We start from the raw sequence: 20,000 nt of genomic DNA, 5'->3' as shown, positions 1-20,000 counted from the left end.
GGCCGGGTCTCTGCAGAGAGGCTGGAAGGGAGCACAGTAGCCGAGAGAGGAAGTCACACAAACGCACGCTTGGCTTTGTCCGAAGTGACGCCATCAGACCAGTATTAGGACTTCTAATCAGAACAAAATGTGAGGCCGATATAACGTGTGACAAATCCAAACACGGCTAATCCCGACACGTTGAATAAAAGCTGCACACAAAGCCTCGTTAGTAACGTCATTGTTGAGGCGCAGGATGGCCCCGTCACGGGCTTTTGTCCAGGCGAACAATGTCTCTGATTTACGAGCCGCCGCCTCGCTTTCCTTTGGCCAGCGCTCCGCAAGCCGTCCGTGTGTTAGTGTGACCAACTCAGCGCCGCGGCGCCCGTGAATCTGCCTTTGGCGCCTCACGCCGTGCAGCGGGTCAGCGCCGCAGTACCCAGATGTTTTGTGTTTGTGTGGCTGGGTGCAGGAGGGGAAACATTACATACCCATCAACACCGCCCTGCTGGCCAAGGTGGGAGACATCACTGCCAGTCAGATGCCAGAGGACACGCCCACCCGGCCCGTCTCGCTGCGCCACTCGGGCGGAACATGGTCTGAATCCAAATGTTGTCTCTTCATTCCTGGCTTTTGTTTTTTGACTCATTATTTTTATCATTCTTTGCTTCAGGAACGTCAAGATCCGTCCGGCGAGTGTGAAGACCTTCGACGAGGTCACGATGGAGAGCGGGAGAAATGAGGGTCATGAGGTGAGTCATTCCTCCTGACTCTGGGGCTGAAACCCCCTTAAATTCACTAATAAAACATAACACACTTCCCTTTTTTTTACAGTAGCTGGGTTAAACGTACAAACCCTGTTTCCATATGAGTTGGGAAATTGTGTTAGATGTAAATATAAACGGAATACAATGATTTGCAAATTATTTTCAACCCATATTCAGTTGAATATGCTACAAAGACAACATATTTGATGTTCAAACTCATAAACTTTGATTTTTTTGCAAATAATAATTAATTTAGAATTTAATGGCTGCAACACGTGCCAAAGTAGTTGGGAAAGGGCATGTTCACCACTGTGTTACATCACCTTTTCTTTTAACAACACTCAATAAACGTTTGGGAACTGAGGAAACTAATTGTTGAAGCTTTGAAAGTTTTTTTTCTTGCAAATAATCATTAACTTTAGAATTTGATGCCAGCAACACCTGACAAAGAAGTTGGGAAAGGTGGCAACAAGTACTGATAAAGTTGAGGAATGCTCATCAAACACTTGTATGGAACATCCCACAGGTGTGCAGGCTAATTGGGAAGAGGTGGGTGCCATCATTGGGTATAAAAACAGCTTCCATGAAATGCTAAGTAATTCACAAACACGGATGGGGCGAAGGTCACCAATTTGTAAGCAAATTGTCGAACAGTTTTAGAACAACATTTCTCAACAAGCTATTGCAAGGAATTTAGGGATTTTACCATCTACGGCCCGTAAAATCATCAAAAGGTTCAGAGAATCTGGAGAAATCACTGCACGTAAGCAATATTATAGACCTTTGATCCCCCAGCAGTACTGCATCAAAAACCGACATCGGTGTATAAAGGATATCACCACATGGGCTCAGGAACACTTCATAAAACCACTGTCAGTAACTTCAGTTGGTTGCTACATCTGTAAGTGCAAGTTAAAGCTCTACTATGCAAAGCGAAAGCCATTTATCAACAACACACAGGAACGCCGCTGGTTTCTCTGGGCCCGAGCTCATCTAAGATGGACTGATGCAAAGTGGAAAAGTGTTCTGTGGTCTGACGAGTCCACATTTTAAATTACATTTGGAAACTGTCAGAGCCATGAAAGCACAAATGCCAAAGTAATGTGTAGATAATGTCAATAACTATATGAAGTGAACACTAGTAAGGTTGTAGATACTGTAAAGAGTAGGCTAACCCATGTGGTTCCTGTGGATGTGAAGACAAGTTGTAGTTGCTGTAGTGACTAAATAATATAGTGACTGAAACAGACACAGTAATGTGTAAATGTCAATAACTAGATGAACCATGAACACTAGTAATGTTGTAAATACTGTATAGAGTAGGTTAACCCATGTGGTTCCTGTGGATTTGAAAACAAGTTGTAATTACTGTAGTGAGTAAATAACACAGTGACTAAAACAGACAAAGTAATGTGTAAATAATGTCAATAACTAGATAAACAATCTGTGGCCATAAATCGAACACTAGTAATGTTGTAAATACTGTGTAGAGTAGGCTAACCCATGTGGTTCCTGTGGATGTGAACATAATTACTGTAGTGAATACATAACATAGTGACTGAAACAGACAAAGTAATGTGTAAATGTCAATAACTAGATGAACCATGAACACTAGTAATGTTGTAAATACTGTATAGAGTAGGTTAACCCATGTGGTTCCTGTTGTTAAAACAAGTTGTAATTACTGTAGTGAGTAAATAACACAGTGACTAAAACAGACAAAGTAATGTGTAAATAATGTCAATAACTAGATAAACAATCTGTGGCTATAAATTGAACACTAGTAATGTAAATACTGTATAGATTAGGCTAACCCATGTGGTTCCTGTGGATGTGAACATAATTACTGTAGTGACTAAATAACTCAGTGACTGAAACAGACAAAGTAATATGTAAATAAGTAGATGAACCATGTGTGGCTGTGAAGTGAACACTAGTAATGTTGTAAATACCGTATAGAGTAGGCTAACCCATGTCGTTCCTGTGGATGTGAACACAAGTTGTAAATACTGTAGTAAATAAATAACATAGTGACTGAAACAGACAGTGATTCATTTGGATGAATGGAGTATGTATTTATGTCAACTCTGTTCATCATTTTTCAGTTCTTTAAAAACTAAAACATCTTTAAATGGTGCTTTTTTTGCAATTTTTTTACATGTTTAATTGCTGAAAAACCAGGAGCACGGCAATAAAACAGTTGATCGAACAAAACAGAAGGCATCGTCATGGACCCACGAGCTAGCTCTCCACTCAGCTAAACAGACTATATGGTGACGTTTTGGGGAATTTACAAAACTGAAACGTTACAATAAGAATGCAAGTTAATAATACTAACACAGACATATGTAAACATGTTAGCATATTAGCTAACGCTACCAACGCTAGCTTTATTACATTACGATAGCACGTACAAATATGTATGAAAACACTCCTACGGACATCACACATGAGGCGGTTTAGTAAGTAAGAATTGTTTTAGTTATATTCTAGAATTTACAAATGTGCTCCGCGTGATGGACGGAGAATCCATACGAGTAGAAACGCTATGGACGATTAGAAGACTCGTAGGCATTCACCCTGTTGTGAGTGAACTCCTCCAAAAGGTGGCGCCATAGCACAAATAATAGCACACCATTTTAAGTTATGTGTTTGATAAAGTATTTGCTTCATGGCCGTCAGCGAAGAAAAACCACAGGGTTCAAAGCGTAGGGAAGAAAGTAGCGGCTTATAGTCCGGAATTTATGGCAGATGCTGCAGCTTTTTATGACGCCGTTTGACACAATGGATCTTTTATGTTGTTCAGGGCGGACAGTCCGACAGCGGGATGGGCCTCTCGTCTGACAACATGAATACTCTGAAGAGACTCGAGTCGCTGGCTGGCCGACCTCTGAGCATCATGGCTCTGGCGTGAGTACAATGCCATTTCACACACTTGTTTGTAAATATTGTGCATGCTGGGGTTGTTCGGTACGCAATACTAATGAATCATATTTAGTACTATACCACCTCTTAAAAATACCGGTCCCCCGTTGTCGTCACGTTGCGTCATTGCTGGTTTTTCGAGCAGAGGAGCATGTTCGGCAGTGCGCGCGCACAGAGTACTTGCAAGCAGACACAGTGTGTAGACAGAAAAGGGAGAACGGACGCATTTTGGATTAAAAAGTAATGATAAAGGTGAAGTTATAACACTGAAACACCCTCAGGAAGAGCTGCTTTAAGACATGGCTAAAGTCCAATCCGCAGTTGGCTGTGTTTTAGCTACTTCTAAATCACTAATCCTCACCTCCATGGCGACAAATAAAGTATGTTTCTTACAAGTACCATTATCACTGGAGGACGAGGACTAGCTAAACATGCTAAACTACACACCGTAGGAGGATACAATAGCTCACATATGTCACAATGTAAACAAACGCCATGGGTGGATCTACACCTGACATCCACTGTAATGATACCAAGTACAAGAGCATATCTATTCGATACCGCTTTTATTACATCAATATTTTTTAGCATCACAAAATCTTATTTTCATCGATCCATCCATTTCCTACCACTTTCGTTTTTTTAAAGGTATTTTATGTTTATAAACTCAGGAAATACGCCCGTGAACACATGAGGACTTTCAATATGACCAATGTATGATCCTGTAACTACTTGGTATCGGATCGATACCTAAATGTGTGGTATCATCCAAAACTAATGTAAAGTTTCAAAGAAGAGAAGAATAAGTGATTATTACATTTTAACAGAAGTGTAGATAGAACATGTTCAAACAGAAAATAAGCAGATATTAACAGTAAATGAAAAAGTAGATTAATAATTCATTTTCTACTGCTTGTCCTTTATAATGTGTACAAGATAATAGGTGTATAAATGACACAATATGTTACTGCATATGTCTTCAGACTAATTAGGAGTCTTTGTTTACTTAATACTAAAAGACAAGTTGTCTAGTTTGTTCACTATTTTATTTAAGGACTAAATGACAATAATAAACATGTTTCATGTACCCTATGATTGTTTGTTGAAATTTAGACAATAATGCAATTTTTTGTGTTCCCCCTTTATTTAGAAAAGTATCGAAACGGGCCTTGAGTTTGACACCTGTGTTCTAGACCAGTGGCTCAACCTTTTTTCAGTGACATTTTTTTTAATTCAAGTACCCCCTAATCACAGCAAAGCATTTCTAGTTGAAAAAAAGAGATAAAGAAGTCAAATACAGCACTATGTCATCAGTTTCTGATTTATTAAATTGTATAACAGTGCAAAATATTGCTCATTTGTAGTTGTCTTTCTTGAACTATTTAGGAATAAAGATATAAAAATAACTAAAAACTTGTTGAAAAATAAACAAGTGATTCAATTATAAATAAAGATTTCTACAGATAGAAGTAATCAACTTAAAGTGCCCTCTTTGGGGATTGTAATAGAGATCCATCTGGATTCATCAACTTAATTCTAAACATTTCTTCACAAAAAAAAAAAAATCTTTAACATCAATATTCATGGAACATGTCCACAGAAAAATCTAGCTGTCAACACTGAATATTGATTGCATTGTTGCATTTCTTTTCACACTTTATGAACTTACATTCATATTTTGTTGAAGTATTATTCAATACATATATTTATAAAGGACTTTTGAACTGTTGCTATTTTTAGAATATTTTTCAAAAATCTCACGTACCCCTTGGCATACCTTCAAGTACCCCCAGGGGTACGCGTACCCCCATTTGAGAACCACTGTTCTAGATTGGTAGCCAGCGAGAAGAAATATTTTTGACGTGACGGATGTAAACAGAGGTCACTAAACCGGAAGTATATAACCCAAGGGGGCGTGGCTACAGGATACCGTATTTCCTTGAATTGCCGCAGGGCATATAGTATGCGCCCGCCTTAAATTACTGCCGGATTAAACTCCCTTAGCAAAATAATTAGCGCATGCTTAGTATTACCGCCTGGTCAAACTCGTGATGTCACGAGTGACACCTCCCCTGTCATCATTTTCAAAATGGAGGAGGCTGATTTCAATACCGGTAATTTGAAATCACATAAAGGGAAGAAGATTAAGAGCTATTCAGTAGGATTTAAGGTCCAAGCTTACATCACACTTAATTTTTACTGCATGCCTTTGGTAAGTGCCTGAGTGAGAAGAGGTTTTAAAATAATTAGCGCATGCTTACTTTTACCGCATGCCTTTGGTAAGCACAGGAGTGAGAAGATGTTTTAAATTGATTAGCGCCCCGGCGGCAATTCAAGGAAAATACGGTAGTTTTCTGACTTCTTTGCATGCATGTTATGGAATTTGACACGGCATTTTCAAAGATGATAATGTTAGTAAGTTATCTACTAAAAAAATAAATAAATAAATAAATAAAGACATGTAAATGTCAAAAAGACAGCCAAAAGAGGTTGGTAGATAAGAATACACTTAAAGGTCAAATATAGTGTCAATTAAACTTTTACTTAGACAAACTTTAATGATCCTCAAGGGAAATTGCAGGAAATGTAGCCTTGATTTTCTAAATTGTCTTTCGTGACGGAAATGTTCCTTTTTTCTTTTCTTTTTTCTTTCCGTTTCCCTTTTGGTTTGTTAAGGGGAGCTCGCATGCCTGTAATTGTGCACACGCAATAAATGCCCAACAACACCCGATTGAATGTGTCACTGTTTAGTTTTAGGACTAAAATGCTCATTACTGCCATTCCCAGCAAAAAATGATTTATAGTATGACTCATGTCTCTTCTTAACTATCACTTGTTGGCGGCCTATGGTGGTCCGCTCTCTCCAAAATCTGTAGCTCATCAGAATCAATTTAAGATGTGAAAGGGCAATAAATGTAAGCTGGGACTGGAAATGTCCCCTACCATGCGACATGTACTTTTTAATGATGTTCTAACAATAATGTGGCCCCCTACAGTTTGTTTTGAGTGAGAAAAATATTTAATCTCCCTCACATTTTACTGAGGGCATGAAGGAAAAGTGTACATGCCCAGTGTCCACCACTTCAGGGGGGAAAAAAAGCTTCAGTAGCCTTTTTAAAATAACTTAAATGAGGGTTTTGCATGTACAACTGGCTGTCGCCATGGAGACGCTGATTTCCCTCCACGTTCATGTCATCGTGATCCGTGGCATTGTGTTGTGTATTGCTGGGCAATGGAGACGCACTCCTGGAGCGCCACCTACAATGGGGGAAAAAGTGCGATGGTGATCCATATGCAAATAAATGCATGTTGCAAGAATTTATTTTCCATTCATTTATTTAATGTTTCTGGTTCTGTTGGCTCCAAATTCGCACTTAAATCATTCTTTATTTCAAATAAGGAATTGCTTAACAGACAATGTTTAATATTCATCAGGCGTCCCGACAAAACCTGAAAATGGCAGAAAATGCATATTTTTTAACACATTGTTTTTGCTAAAATGTCATAAGGCTGGACCCGTAAATAAAAATAAAAACTGTTTTGCTTTAAGTGCCCAATACTGGTCCTTTATATATTATAGATGTCTCAAAACTTCATCAGGAGTCCCAATAAAACCTGAAAACAAAAGAAAATTTATTTTTTTTAGCACAATATTGGTGCTGTAGTTGTAGGAGATGTCTCAAAACGTCATCGGGAGTCCCGACAGAACCCGAAAATGGCAGAAAATGCATTATTTCGCTAAAATGTTGTAAGGGGGGACCCTTACAAAAAATAAAGAGATAAACTGTCTTGCTTTACCTGCCCAATATTGGTCCTTTTAGATGTGAGAAATGTCGCATAACTTCATCAGGAGTCCCGACAAAACCCCAAAACGGCAGAAAATGCTTTTTTTTTTTTAAATAAATTTTTTTATTGCTAAAATGTCGTAAGGGGGGAAGGACCCCTACACAAAAATTTTAAAAACTGTCTTGCTGCAACTGCCCAATACTGGTCATTTATATGTTGGATATGACTCATAACTTCATCAGGAGTCCCGACAAAACCCAAAAATGGCAGAATTTTTTTTTTTTTTTTTAATTTCTAAAACTCTTTTTCGGTAAAATGTCATATGGGGGGACCCTTACACAAAAATAAAAAAAATATCTTGCTTCAACTGCCCAATACTGGTCGTTTTAGTGTGGGAAATGTCTCATAACTTGATCATGAGTCTCGACAAAACCAAAAAATGGCAGAAAATGCATATTTTTTAGCACTTTTTTTGGGGGGGCTAAATTATCGTAAGGGTGGACCCTTACAAAAAAAAATAAAAACTGTCTTGCTTCAACTTCCCAATACTGGTCCTTTATATGTTTGAGATGTCTCAAAACTTCATCAGGAGTCCCGAAAAACACTCGAAAATGGCACAATTTATTTATTTAATTTTTTCCAAAACACTTTTTCGCTAAAATGTCGTACGGGGGGACCCTTACACAAAAAGAAAAAAAATGTCTTTCTTCAACTGCCCAATACTGGTCCTTTTAGCTGTAGGAAATGTTTCATAACTTGATCAGAAGTCTCGACAAAACCCAAAAATGGCAGAAAATGCATATTTTTTAACACTTTTATTTTTAACTAAAATGTTGTAAGGGGTGACCCTTACACAAAAAAATTAAAAACTGTCTTGCTTCAACTTCCCAATACTGGTCCTTTATATGTTGGAAATGTCTCAAAATTTCATCAGGAGTCCCGACAAAACCTAAAAATGGCAGAAAATGTATTTTTTTCAAAAACTCTTTTGGGCTAAAATGTCGTAAGGGGGGAGGGACCCTTACACAAAAAAAATTTAAAACTGTCTTTCTTCAACTTCCCAATGCTGGTACTTTACATGTTGGAGATGTCTCAACTTCATCAGGAGTCCAGACAAAACCCAAAAATGGCAGAATTTTTTTTTTTTTGCAAAAACTCTTTTTCACTAAAATGTTGTAAGGGGAGACCTTTACACCAAAAAAATTTTTAAACTGTCTTCCTTCAACTTCCTAATGCTGGTCCTTTACATGTTGGAGATGTCTCAACTTCATCAGGAGTCCCGACAAAACCCAAAAATGGCAGAACATTTTTTTTTTTTAAGGGGGGACCCTTACACAAAAATAAAAATAAAAATGTCTTTCTTCAACTTCCCAATACTGGTTCTTTATATGTTGGAGATGTCTCAAAACTTCATCAGGAGTACCGACAAAACCCGAAAATGACAGAAAAAGTATTTTTTTCGTAAACTGTTTTTTCGCTAAAATGTGGTAACACTGGTTAAATGCTAGTGTCAAGGTTAGATTTTACAATACAACATTGTGGTACCTCTGAGACTTCTTTAAAACCTAGAATATGGGACCCTTCATGTGAAATGACTAACATTTCTATGAATCTTTTCCCTAAGAGGCCACTCGGAGGGTTCCTCAGGCTTGCACGTGGTTTTACAGGCTGAGCGTTCACGTAAAAACCTTCACCACAACCACTATTACTGGTCGCCGTGCATTGGCTTTAAAAAACAAAAAGGACAAACTCCCAACTTGGTGCAGAAACAAGCAGTAAATGTCATGATCTTTACAGTCTTTTAAATGCGTCCTTTTCTTCTGGTCTTTCTTTCCAAGAGAGGCATGCGGAGAATTTGTGTTTTTTACTCGGCATCCCATGCTGGGCCGGCGCTCACTCACTGCCATCTTTGAACTTTTTACGAGGCCCCGGTCGGTCCCTAATGGCTCCTGGCCTTTTGTTTGTCAGAAGTCAGACACATTGCTGCTTTTCACGGTCATCTGTGTGGCTGAGATATGGGAGAAGAAGTCCAACGGACCGCTTTTTAATGAGCTTTACGCCTGCTTGATGCAGTTACTGATGTGACGGCCACTCGGGCGGCATTAACACGCCCTGGCCGCCCCCGTGGCGCTGTCACCCTTTGCCCTCCAGAGAGCGGTGCTGGGAACCTCCTGGCGATTACTCACTCGTACACTGAGCAGCAAATGAAGTGGAAACCTGCTCCATGACGGATTATGTAACATGAAGAGGGTTCTGTCTCACTGGACAGTAAACAACTTTAAACACTACAGTCTAGGCCAGATCTGGGCACCTTAAGGCCCGCAAAAATGTTCAATTTGCCCCGCCGCACATTCCCTAATAATTGTTTTAGATCTTTAACCCTTGTGTAATGTTCATATTGTTGTTACTCAGCCAGCGTTTGTGGGTCTGATGGACCCCTTGCATTTTTTGAGGCATTAAAAGCCACAAAATACTAAAAAGATGTTTATTTGGATCAGGTAAACATCTCTTTAGTATTGTAACATAAAAGTGTTTGATTGTGAGGCATTAAAAGCCACAAAATGCAACGGGTTCAGTAGACCCACAAACGCTGGCTGAGTAACAACAATATGAACGTTGCACGGATAATTTCTCTGGCAGTTTCTGCATCCCACACGGGTTCTTATTTTGTGTTTCTGCACCTGCGGTTCCCACACGAGGTTGCAACATTGTTATTCAACACTGTCTGCTCTCATTTTCTCACACATTTGACCCTCTGATGTTCTGTGCACCTACACTTTTAATGCCTCACCATCAAACACTTTTATATCAAAATACTGAAAAGATGTTTATTGGGATAAGGTAAACATCTGTTTAGTATTTTAACATAAAAGTGTTTAATTATGAGGCATTGAAAGCCACAAAATGCAACGGGTCCAGTAGACCCACAAACGCTGGCTGAGTAACAATAATATGAACGTTGCACGGATAATTTCTCTGGGAGTTTCTGCATCCCACAGGGGTTCTTCTTTTGTGTTTCTGCACCTGCGGTTCCCACACGAGGTTGCAACATTGTTTGTTAACACTGTCTGCTCTCATTTTCTCGCACAATTGACCCTCTGATGTTCTGTGCACCTACACTTTTAATGCCTCACAATCAAACAATTTTATGTCAAAATACTGAAAAGATGTTTATTGGGATAAGGTAAACATCTGTTTAGTATTTTAACATAAAAGTGTTTGATTATGAGGCATTGAAAGCCATAAAATGCAACGGGTCCAGTAGACCCACAAACGCTGGTTGAGTAACAACAATATGAACGTTGCATTGATAATTTCTCTGGGAGTTTCTGCATCCCACAGGGATTCTTCTTTTGTGTTTCTGCACCTGCGGTTCCCACACGAGGTTGCAATATCGTTTGTTAACACTGTCTGCTCTCATTTTCTCGCACAATTGACCCTCTGATGTTCTGTGCACCTACACTTTTAATGCCTCACAATCAAACACTTTTATGTCAAAATACTGAAAATATGTTTATTGGGATAAGGTAAACATCTGTTTAGTATTTTAACATAAAAGTGTTTAATTATGAGGCATTGAAAGCCACAAAATGCAACGAGTCCAGTAGACCCACAAACGCTGGCTGAGTAACAACAATATGAACGTTGCATGGATAATTTCTCTGGGAGTTTCTGCATCCCACAGGGGTTCTTCTTTTGTGTTTCTGCACCTGCGGTTCCCACACGAGGTCGCAACATTGTTTGTTAACACTGTCTGCTCTCATTTTCTCGCACAATTGACCCTCTGATGTTCTGTGCACCTACACTTTTAATGCCTCACAATCAAACACTTTTATGTCAAAATACTGAAAAGATGTTTATTGGGATAAGGTAAACATCTGTTTAGTATTTTAACATAAAAGTGTTTGATTGTGAAGCATTAAAAGCCACAAAATGCAAGGGGTCCGACCCACAAACGCTGGCTGAGTATCAACAATATGAACCTTGCACGGATAAATTCTCTGGCAGTTTCTGCATCCCACACGGGTTATTATTTTGTGTTCCTGCACCTGCGGTTCCCACATAAGGTTGCAACATTGTTTGTTAACACTGTCTGCTCTCATTTTCTCGCACAATTGACCCTCTGATGTTCTGTGCACCTACACTTTTAATGCCTCACAATCAAACACTTTTATGTCAAAATACTGAAAAGATTGGGATAAGGTAAACATCTGTTTATTATTTTAACATAAAAGTTTTTGATTGTGAGGCATTAAAAGCCACAAAATGCAACGGGTCTATCAGACCCACAAACGCTGGCTGAAAACAACAATATGAACATTGCGCAGGAAATTTCTCTGCCATTTTCTGCATCCCACAGGGGTTCTTATTTTGTGTTTCTACACCTGCGATTCCCACATGAGGTTGCAACATTGTTTAACACTGTCTGCTCTCATTTTCTCAACAATTGACCCTCTGATGTTCTGTGCACCTACACTTTTAATGCCTCACAATCAAACACTTTTATGTCAAAATACTGAAAAGATGTTTATTGGGATAAGGTAAACATCTGTTTATTATTTTAACACAAAAGTTTTTGATTGCGAAGCATTAAAAGCCACAAAATGCAACGGGTCTATCAGACCCACAAACACTGGCTGAGTAACAACAATATGAACATTGCGCAGGAAATTTCTCTGCCAGTTTCTGCATCCCACGGGGATTCTTATTTCGTGTTTCTGCACCTGCGGTTCCCACACGAGGTTGCAACATTGTTTGTCAACACTGTCTGCTCTCATTTTCTCGCACAATTGACCCTCTGATGTTCTGTGCACCTACACTTTTAATGTCTCACAATCAAACACTTATGTCAAAATACTAAACATCTATTTAGTGTTTGAACATAAAAGTGTTTGATTGTGAGGCATTAAGAGACACAAAACGCAACGGGTCCATCAGACCCACAAACGCTGGCTGAGGAACAACAATATGAACGCTGCACAGATAATTTCTCTGGCAGTTTCTGCATCCCACAGGGGTTCTTCTTTTATGTTAAAATTCTAAACATACTGCTCTCATTTTCTCGCACAATTGACCCTATGATGTTCTGCGCAACTACACTTTTAATGCCTCACAATCAAACACTTTTGTGTCAAAATACTGAAAAGATGTTCATTGGGATAAGGTAAACATCTGTTTAGTATTTTAACATAAAAGTGTTTGATTGTGAGGCATTAAAAGCCACAAAATGCAACGGGTCCATCAGACCCACACACGCTGGCTATGTAACAACAATATGAACGTTGCACGGATAATTTCTCCTACAGGGATTCTTCTTTTGTGTTTCTGCACCTGCGGTTCGCACTCAAGGTTGCAACACTGTCTGCTCTCATTGGCCCTCTGTTGTTCTGTGTACCTACACTCTGTCCTCCCCCCTGTCTGTGTGTGTGTGTGTGTGTGTGTGTGTGTGTGTGTGTGTGTGTGTGTGTGTGTGTGTGTGTGTGTGTGTGTGTGTGTGTTTGTGTGTGTTACATACATCAATTTCCACACTTTTATTAGCCCCGTGTCATCTTATATGTAATAAAATTGTGTAGGGGGGGGGGGGGGGGGTGTATTGTGTGTGTGTGGTCATTAAATATCTATTCTGATATATGTTTCAGTAAGTTGCCTCCAGCCACATCTGTTGCGTTTTTTAGTTTTTTTTTAGCCTTGTCACCAATTAGAGACACCAGAGGCTGTTGTAGACTATAGGAGACCTAGCAGATAATCAGTAAACAGTAGTAGACAATTAATCAGCAGTTAATTGAATTGTAATCACTAACCAGCAGGAGTCAATTAATTAGCAGTTAATTGACTAGTAATCACTAATCAGCAGTAGTATTGTCCCGATTCCAATATTTTGGTACCGGTGCCAAAATGTATTTCGATACTTTTCTAAATAAATAGGACTGCAAAAAATGGCATTATTGTCTTTAGGGTACATGAAACATATGTTTATTATTGTCATTTAGTCCTTAAATAAAATGTTGAACATACTAGACAACTTGTGTTTTAGTAGTAAGTAAACAAACAAAGACCCCTAATTAGTCTGCTTACGTATGCAGTAACATATTGTGTCATTTATACACTTATTATTTTGTTCACATTATAAAGGACAAGCAGTAGAAAATGGATTATTGATCTACTTGTTCATTTACTGTTAATATCTGCTTATTTTCTGTTTCAACATGTTCTATCTACACTTCTGTTAAAATGTAATAATCACTTATTCTTCTCTTCTTTGATACTTTACATTAGTTTTGGATGATACCACACATTTAGGTATCGATCCGATACCAAGTATTTACTGGATCATACATTGGTCATACTTTTGTGAACATAAAAAAAGACAAATTATTTTGTGTTAGTAGAAAATATTGACGTAATCATTGTTCTATCAACTATATACGGCTGTGTAGATCCACGGCATTTGTTTACATCCAGGAGCGCGAGCTCGTTAGCGGTGAGCTAATGTATCCCCCTACGGTGTGTAGTGAAACATGTTTGGCAATTCCTCGTCCTGCGGTGATAATGGTACTTGTGTGTAACTTACTTTATTTGTCGCCATGGAGGCGAGGATTAGTAATTTGGAAGTAGCTAAAACACTACCGACTTTCGGATGGATGTTAGCTGCTAGCTAACTAGCCATTTTTAAACCAGCTCTTCCTGAGGGTGTTTCAGTGTTATAACTTCACCTTTATCCTTACTTTTTACACCAAAATGTGACCGTTCTCCCTTTTCTGTCTACACAATGTGTCTGCTCGTAAGTACTCTGTGTGTGCGCTGCTGAACATGCTCCTCCGGTCGTAAAACCCAGCAATGTCACGACATGACTAGGGCGTGCGGTCATTCCTGTAAAAACAAAAGAAAATCCCTAATTAGCGGTACTTTACTAGTACAAGTATACCATACAACCCTAATTGGCGGTACTTTACTAGTACCAGTATTTCGTGCAACCCTAATTGGCGGTACTTTACTAGTACCAGTATACCGTACATCCCTAATTAGCGGCACTTTACTGGTACCGGTATACCGTACAACCCTAATTAGCGGTACTTTACTAGTACAGGTATACCGTACAACCCTAATTAGCGGTACTTTACTAGTACAGGTATACCGTACAACCCTAATTAGTGGTAGTTTACTAGTATACTAGTACCGGTATACCGTACATCCCTAATTAGCGGTACTTTACTGGTATGCCGTACAACCCTAATCAGCAGTACTTTACTAGCACCGATATACCGTATAACCCTACTTAGCGTAACTTTATTAGTACCGGTATACTGTACAACCCTAATTAGCGTTACTTTATAGTACTGGTATATTGTACAACCCTAATTAGTGGTAATTTACTGGTACCGGTATACCGTACGACCCTAATTAGCGGTACATTACTAGTACAGGTATACCGCGGTACTTTCCTAGTACCGGTATGACGTACAACCCTAATTAGCAGTGCTTTACTAGTACCGGTATACTGTACATCCCTAATTAGCGGTACTTTACTGGTACCAGTATACGATACAACCCTAATTAGTGGTACTTTACTGGTACCGGTATACCGTACAACCCTAATTAGCGGTACTTTACTGGTACAGGTATATTGTACAACCCTAATTTGCGGTAGTTTACTAGTACCGGTATACCGTACATCCCTAATTAGCGGTACTTTACTAGCACCGGTATACCGTATAACCCTACTTAGCATAACTTTACTAGTACCGGTATACCGTACAACCCTTATTAGCGTTACTTTACTAGTACTGGTATACCGTACAACCCTAATTAGCAGTACTTTACTAGTACCGGTATACCGTACAACCCTAATTAAAGTACCGTTATACCGTACAACCCTAATTAGCTGTACTTCACTCGTACCGATATACTGTACAACCCTAAGTAGCGGTAGCGGTACTTCACTAGTGTTTGGTATACCGTACAACCCTGATTAAAGTACCGGTATACCGTACTTCAATAGTACCGGGATACTGTACAACTCTAATTAATGGTACATTACTAGTGCCGGTATATTGTACAACCCTAAATAAAATACCGGTATACCGTACAACCCTAATTAGTGGTACTTTACTAGTACTGGTATACCGTACAACCCTAATTAGCGGTACTTCACTAGTACCTGTACAACCCTAAATAAAATACCGGTATACCGTACAACCCTAATTAGCGGTACTTTTCTAGTACCGGTATATTGTACAACCTTAATTAGCAGTAGTCAATTGATCAGGAGTGAATGGAATATTAATCACTGCATAATAAAAGTGAAATGCAGTAAATAGAACTACTCAGCAGCTGGTGTTTGATGGAGTGTTTCTGGAACTAATAAACCACACAAGTAGTTTCATGACGACAATGTTTTTCCTCGGCTTTCTGCAGCATGAAGGCCGTGAGCAAGAGCAAAGAGTCAGTGCTGACCGACTCGGACAAGGACAAGTTCTCGCCCAACGTCCCCCCTCTGGACTTCAGTCTGGACGACTCTGCGTTGGACGCCGAGCTGGAGTGCCACAGCCCGCCGCCTGACTACAACTACGTGGTGCGCTACTCCACGCCACCTGTGTAAGCTCTGACCGGGAGCCCGCCAGGGGCTTTATGTCTTTGGGCTTGGTCACGATCCGCTTTTGTGGACACCTTTTTTTTTGCGCCGCCCTGGGAGACGAGGAGAGGCTCGTTTTGATGTGAAAGGACCGAGGAGTCCACTGCGCCGCGGACTCTGCAGGCGTTTCCGGGCACGGGTGTTCGGCGGGTGATGACAGGCTCAGGTATTTTAGTCAGCTTTTTTAGCGTCTACTGTGAATTTACTCCATTACACTTCCATTGCCGGCCTTGCATCATTTAGAGACTGGGGATATTTTTAGAAGCATCAACGCCTTGATTACCCTTTAAGAGTTATTACCAAATAATGGATGTTTTAGATTTATTTATGGTCAAAGGTTTACATACACTTCTAAAGATCATGTCGTGGCGATCTTGAGTTTCCAATCATTTCTACAACTGTTATTATTTTGTGATAGAGTGATTGGAGCACTCACTGTGGGGCTGTATACCTCAGTTGGGCCAACAACTTGAGGGTTCCAGGTTCGATCCCCACTTCCCCTGTCCTAGTCACTGCCGTTGTGTCCTTGGGCAAGACACTTTACTCACCAGCTCCCAGTGACCACCCACAGTGCTTTAAATGTAACTTAGATCAATCAATCAATCAAAATGTATTTATATAGCCCTAAATCACGAGTGTCTCAAAGGGCTGCACAAGCCAAAACGACATCCTCGGCTCAGATCCCACATCAGGGCAAGGAAAAACTCAACCCAAAGGGACAATGAGGAACCTTGGAGAGGACCGCAGATGTGGGCGACCGGTGCAATGGACGTTGAGTGGATCTCGCATACTATTGTGAGAGTCCAGTCTATAGTGGATCTAACATAGTAGTGTGAGAGTCCAGTCCATATTGGATCCAACATAATAGTGAGAGTCCAGTCCGTAGTGGATCCAACATAATAGTGATAGTCCAGTCCATAGTGGATCCAACAAAATATAGTGAGAGTCTAGCCCATAGTGGATCTAACATAATAGTGAGAGTCCAGTCCATTGTGGATCTAACATAATAGTAAGAGTCCAGTCCATAGTGGATCTAACATAATAGTGTGAGAGTCCATTCCACAGTGGATCTAACATAAAAGTGAGAGTCCAGTCCATAGTGGATCTAGCATAATAGTGAGAGAGTCCAGTCCATAGTGGATCTAACATAACAGTGTGAGAGTCCAGTCTATAATGGATCTATTATTATAGTGAGAGTCCAGTCCATAGTGGATCTAACATAATAGTGAGAGTCCAGTCCATTGTGGATCTAACATAATAGTAAGAGTCCAGTCCACAGGGGATCTAACATAAAAGTGAGAGTCCAGTCCATAGTGGATCTAGCATAATAGTGAGAGAGTCCAGTCCATAGTGGATCTAACATAACAGTGTGAGAGTCCAGTCTATAATGGATCTATTATTATAGTGAGAGTCCAGTCCATAGTGGATCTAACATAATAGTGAGAGTCCAGTCCATAGTGGGTCTAACATAATAGTGTGAGAGTCCAGTCCATGGTGGATCTAACATAATCGTGAGAGTCCAGTCCATAGTGGGTCTAACATAATAGTGTGAGAGTCCAGTCCATAGTGGATCTAACATAATCGTGAGAGTCCAGTCCATAGTGGGTCTAACACAATAGTAAGAGTCCAGTTCATATTGGATCTAACATAATAGTGTGAGAGTCCAGTCCATAGTGGACCTAACATAATAGAGTCCAGTCCATAGTGGATCTAACATAATAGTGTGAGAGTCCAGTCCATAGTGGATCTAACATAATGGGTTGTACTTGTATAGCGCTTTTCTACCTTCAAGGTACTCAAAGCGCTTTGACACTACTTCCACGTTTACCCAATCACACACACATTCACACACTGATGGAGGGAGCTGCCATGCAAGGTGCTGACCAGCACCCATCAGGAGCAAAGGTGAAGTGCCTTGCTCAGGACACAACGGACGTGACGAGGTTGGTACTAGGTGGGAATTGAACCAGGGACCTTCGGGTTGCAGACGGCCACTCTACCCACCGTGAGAGTGAGAGTCCAGTCCATAGTGGATCTAACATAGTCGTGAGAGTCCAGTCCATAGTGGATCTAACATAATAGTGAGAGTCCAGTCCATAGTGGGTCTAACATAATAGTTTGAGAGTCCAGTCCATAGTGGATCTAACATAATCGTGAGAGTCCAGTCCATAGTGGGTCTAACATTATCGTGAGAGTCCAGTCCATAGTGTGTCTAACACAATAGTAAGAGTCCAGTTCATATTGGATCCAACACAATAGTGTGAGAGTCCAGTCCATAGTGGATCTAACATAATAGTAAGAGTCCAGTCCATAGTGGATCTAACATAGTCGTGAGAGTCCAGTCCATAGTGGATCTAACATAATAGTGAGAGTCCAGTCCATAGTGGGGGCCAGCAGGAGACATCCCGAATGGAGACAGTTCAGCAGCGCAGAAACGTCTCCAACCGATGCACGGGCGAGCGGTCCAGCCCGGGTCCCGACTTTGGACAGCCAGGGCTTCATCCGTGGCCACTGAACCTGCCCCCCACCCTTCCACAAAGAAGAGAGGGGGGAAAGCAGAAAAGAAACGGCAGATCAACTGGTCTAAAAAGGGGGTCTATTTAAAGGCTAGAGTATACAAATTAGTTTTAAGATGGGACTTAAATGCTTCTACTGAGGTAGCATCTCTAACTGTTACCGGGAGGGCATTCCAGAGTACTGGAGCCCCAATAGAAAACGCTCTACAGCCCGCGGACTTTTTTTGGGGTCTGGGAATCACTAATAAGTCGGAGTTCTTTGAACGCAGATTTCTTGGTATATAGATATTGGGTTTCACTATGTAAAAGCGCTTTGAGTTACTACAGAAAAAGCGCTATATAGATATAAACTCACTTCACATTTCACTCGAATGTTGTTGGTCACAAAAAACATTCATGAACTTTGGTTCTTATATGAATTTATTATGGCTCTGTGAGCAAATGTGCTGGGTCAAAAGTATACGTACAGCAATGTTAATATTTGCTTACATGTCCCTTGGCAAGTTTCACTGCAATAAGGCGCTTTTGGTAGCCATCCACAAGCTTCTGCTTGAATTGTTGACCACTCCTCTTGACAAATTGGTGCAGTTCAGGTAAATGTGTTGGTTTTCTGACATGGACTTGTTTCTTCAGCATTGTCCAAACGTTTAAGTCAGGACTTAGAGAAGGCCATTCTAAAACCTTCATTCCAACCCTGATTTAGCCATTCCTTTACCACTTTTGACGTGAGTTTGGGTGTCATTGTCCTGTTGGAACACCCAACTGCGCCCAAGACCCAACCTCCGGGCTGATGATTTCAGCTCGTCCTGAAGAATTTGGAGGTAATCCTCCTTTCTCATTGTCCCATTTACTCACCAGTTCCATTGGCAGCAAAACAGGCCCAGAGCATAATACTACCACCACCATGCTTGACGGTAGGTCTTGTGTTCCTGGGATTTTGTCCTCCAAACATATTGCTGGGTATTGTGGCCAAACAGCTCCATTTTTGTTTCATCTGAAATCACATGGGCACAGAGAAGACCTTGTGGAGGGGGTCCGGTCCGATGGCCATGGATGAAGTACCGGCTGTTCAGAGTCGGGACCGAGGATGGACCGCTCGCCTGTGTATTGGTTGGGGACATCTCTACGCTGCTGATCCGCCTCCGCTTGGGATGGTTTCCTGTGGGCGGGACTCTCGCTGCTGTCTTGGATCCGCTTCAAACTGAACTCTCGCGGCTGTGTTGGAGCCACTATGGATTGAACTTTCACAATATCATGTTAGACCCGCTCGACATCCATTGCTTTCGGTCCCCTGGTTGCCCACATATGAGGTCCTCTCCAAGGTTCTCATAGTCATCATTGTCACTGGCGTCCCACTGGGTGTGAGTTTTTCCTTGCCCTTATGTGGGTTCTTCC

General features: G+C 40.6%; 1 protein-coding gene across 3 annotated transcripts in view; it reads left to right on the top strand.

The window, feature by feature from the left end:
- kdrl (kinase insert domain receptor like) overlaps positions 1–20,000 on the top strand; it is a 403,844-nt gene that overhangs the window by 152,032 nt on the left and 231,812 nt on the right. For 2 of the 3 annotated variants that reach the window (XM_061900270.1, XM_061900268.1), the window contains exons 27-31: positions 452–576; positions 653–731; positions 3,553–3,656; positions 15,873–17,848; positions 18,102–20,000. The exon at positions 18,102–20,000 is cut by the window's right edge and continues 1,602 nt beyond it. In XM_061900270.1, coding sequence (XP_061756254.1) covers positions 452–576; positions 653–731; positions 3,553–3,656; positions 15,873–16,056 — 492 coding nt within the window. In that variant the 3' untranslated portion in view covers positions 16,057–17,848; positions 18,102–20,000. The remainder of the gene's footprint in view (positions 1–451; positions 577–652; positions 732–3,552; positions 3,657–15,872; positions 17,849–18,101) is intronic. The other variant, XM_061900269.1, reaches the window with a different exon arrangement.

Source organism: Nerophis ophidion, linkage group LG05 (genome assembly GCF_033978795.1).
Source record: "Nerophis ophidion isolate RoL-2023_Sa linkage group LG05, RoL_Noph_v1.0, whole genome shotgun sequence".
Taxonomy (NCBI): Eukaryota; Metazoa; Chordata; class Actinopteri; order Syngnathiformes; family Syngnathidae; genus Nerophis; species Nerophis ophidion.
This window is presented reverse-complemented; position numbering and strand designations above follow the sequence as displayed.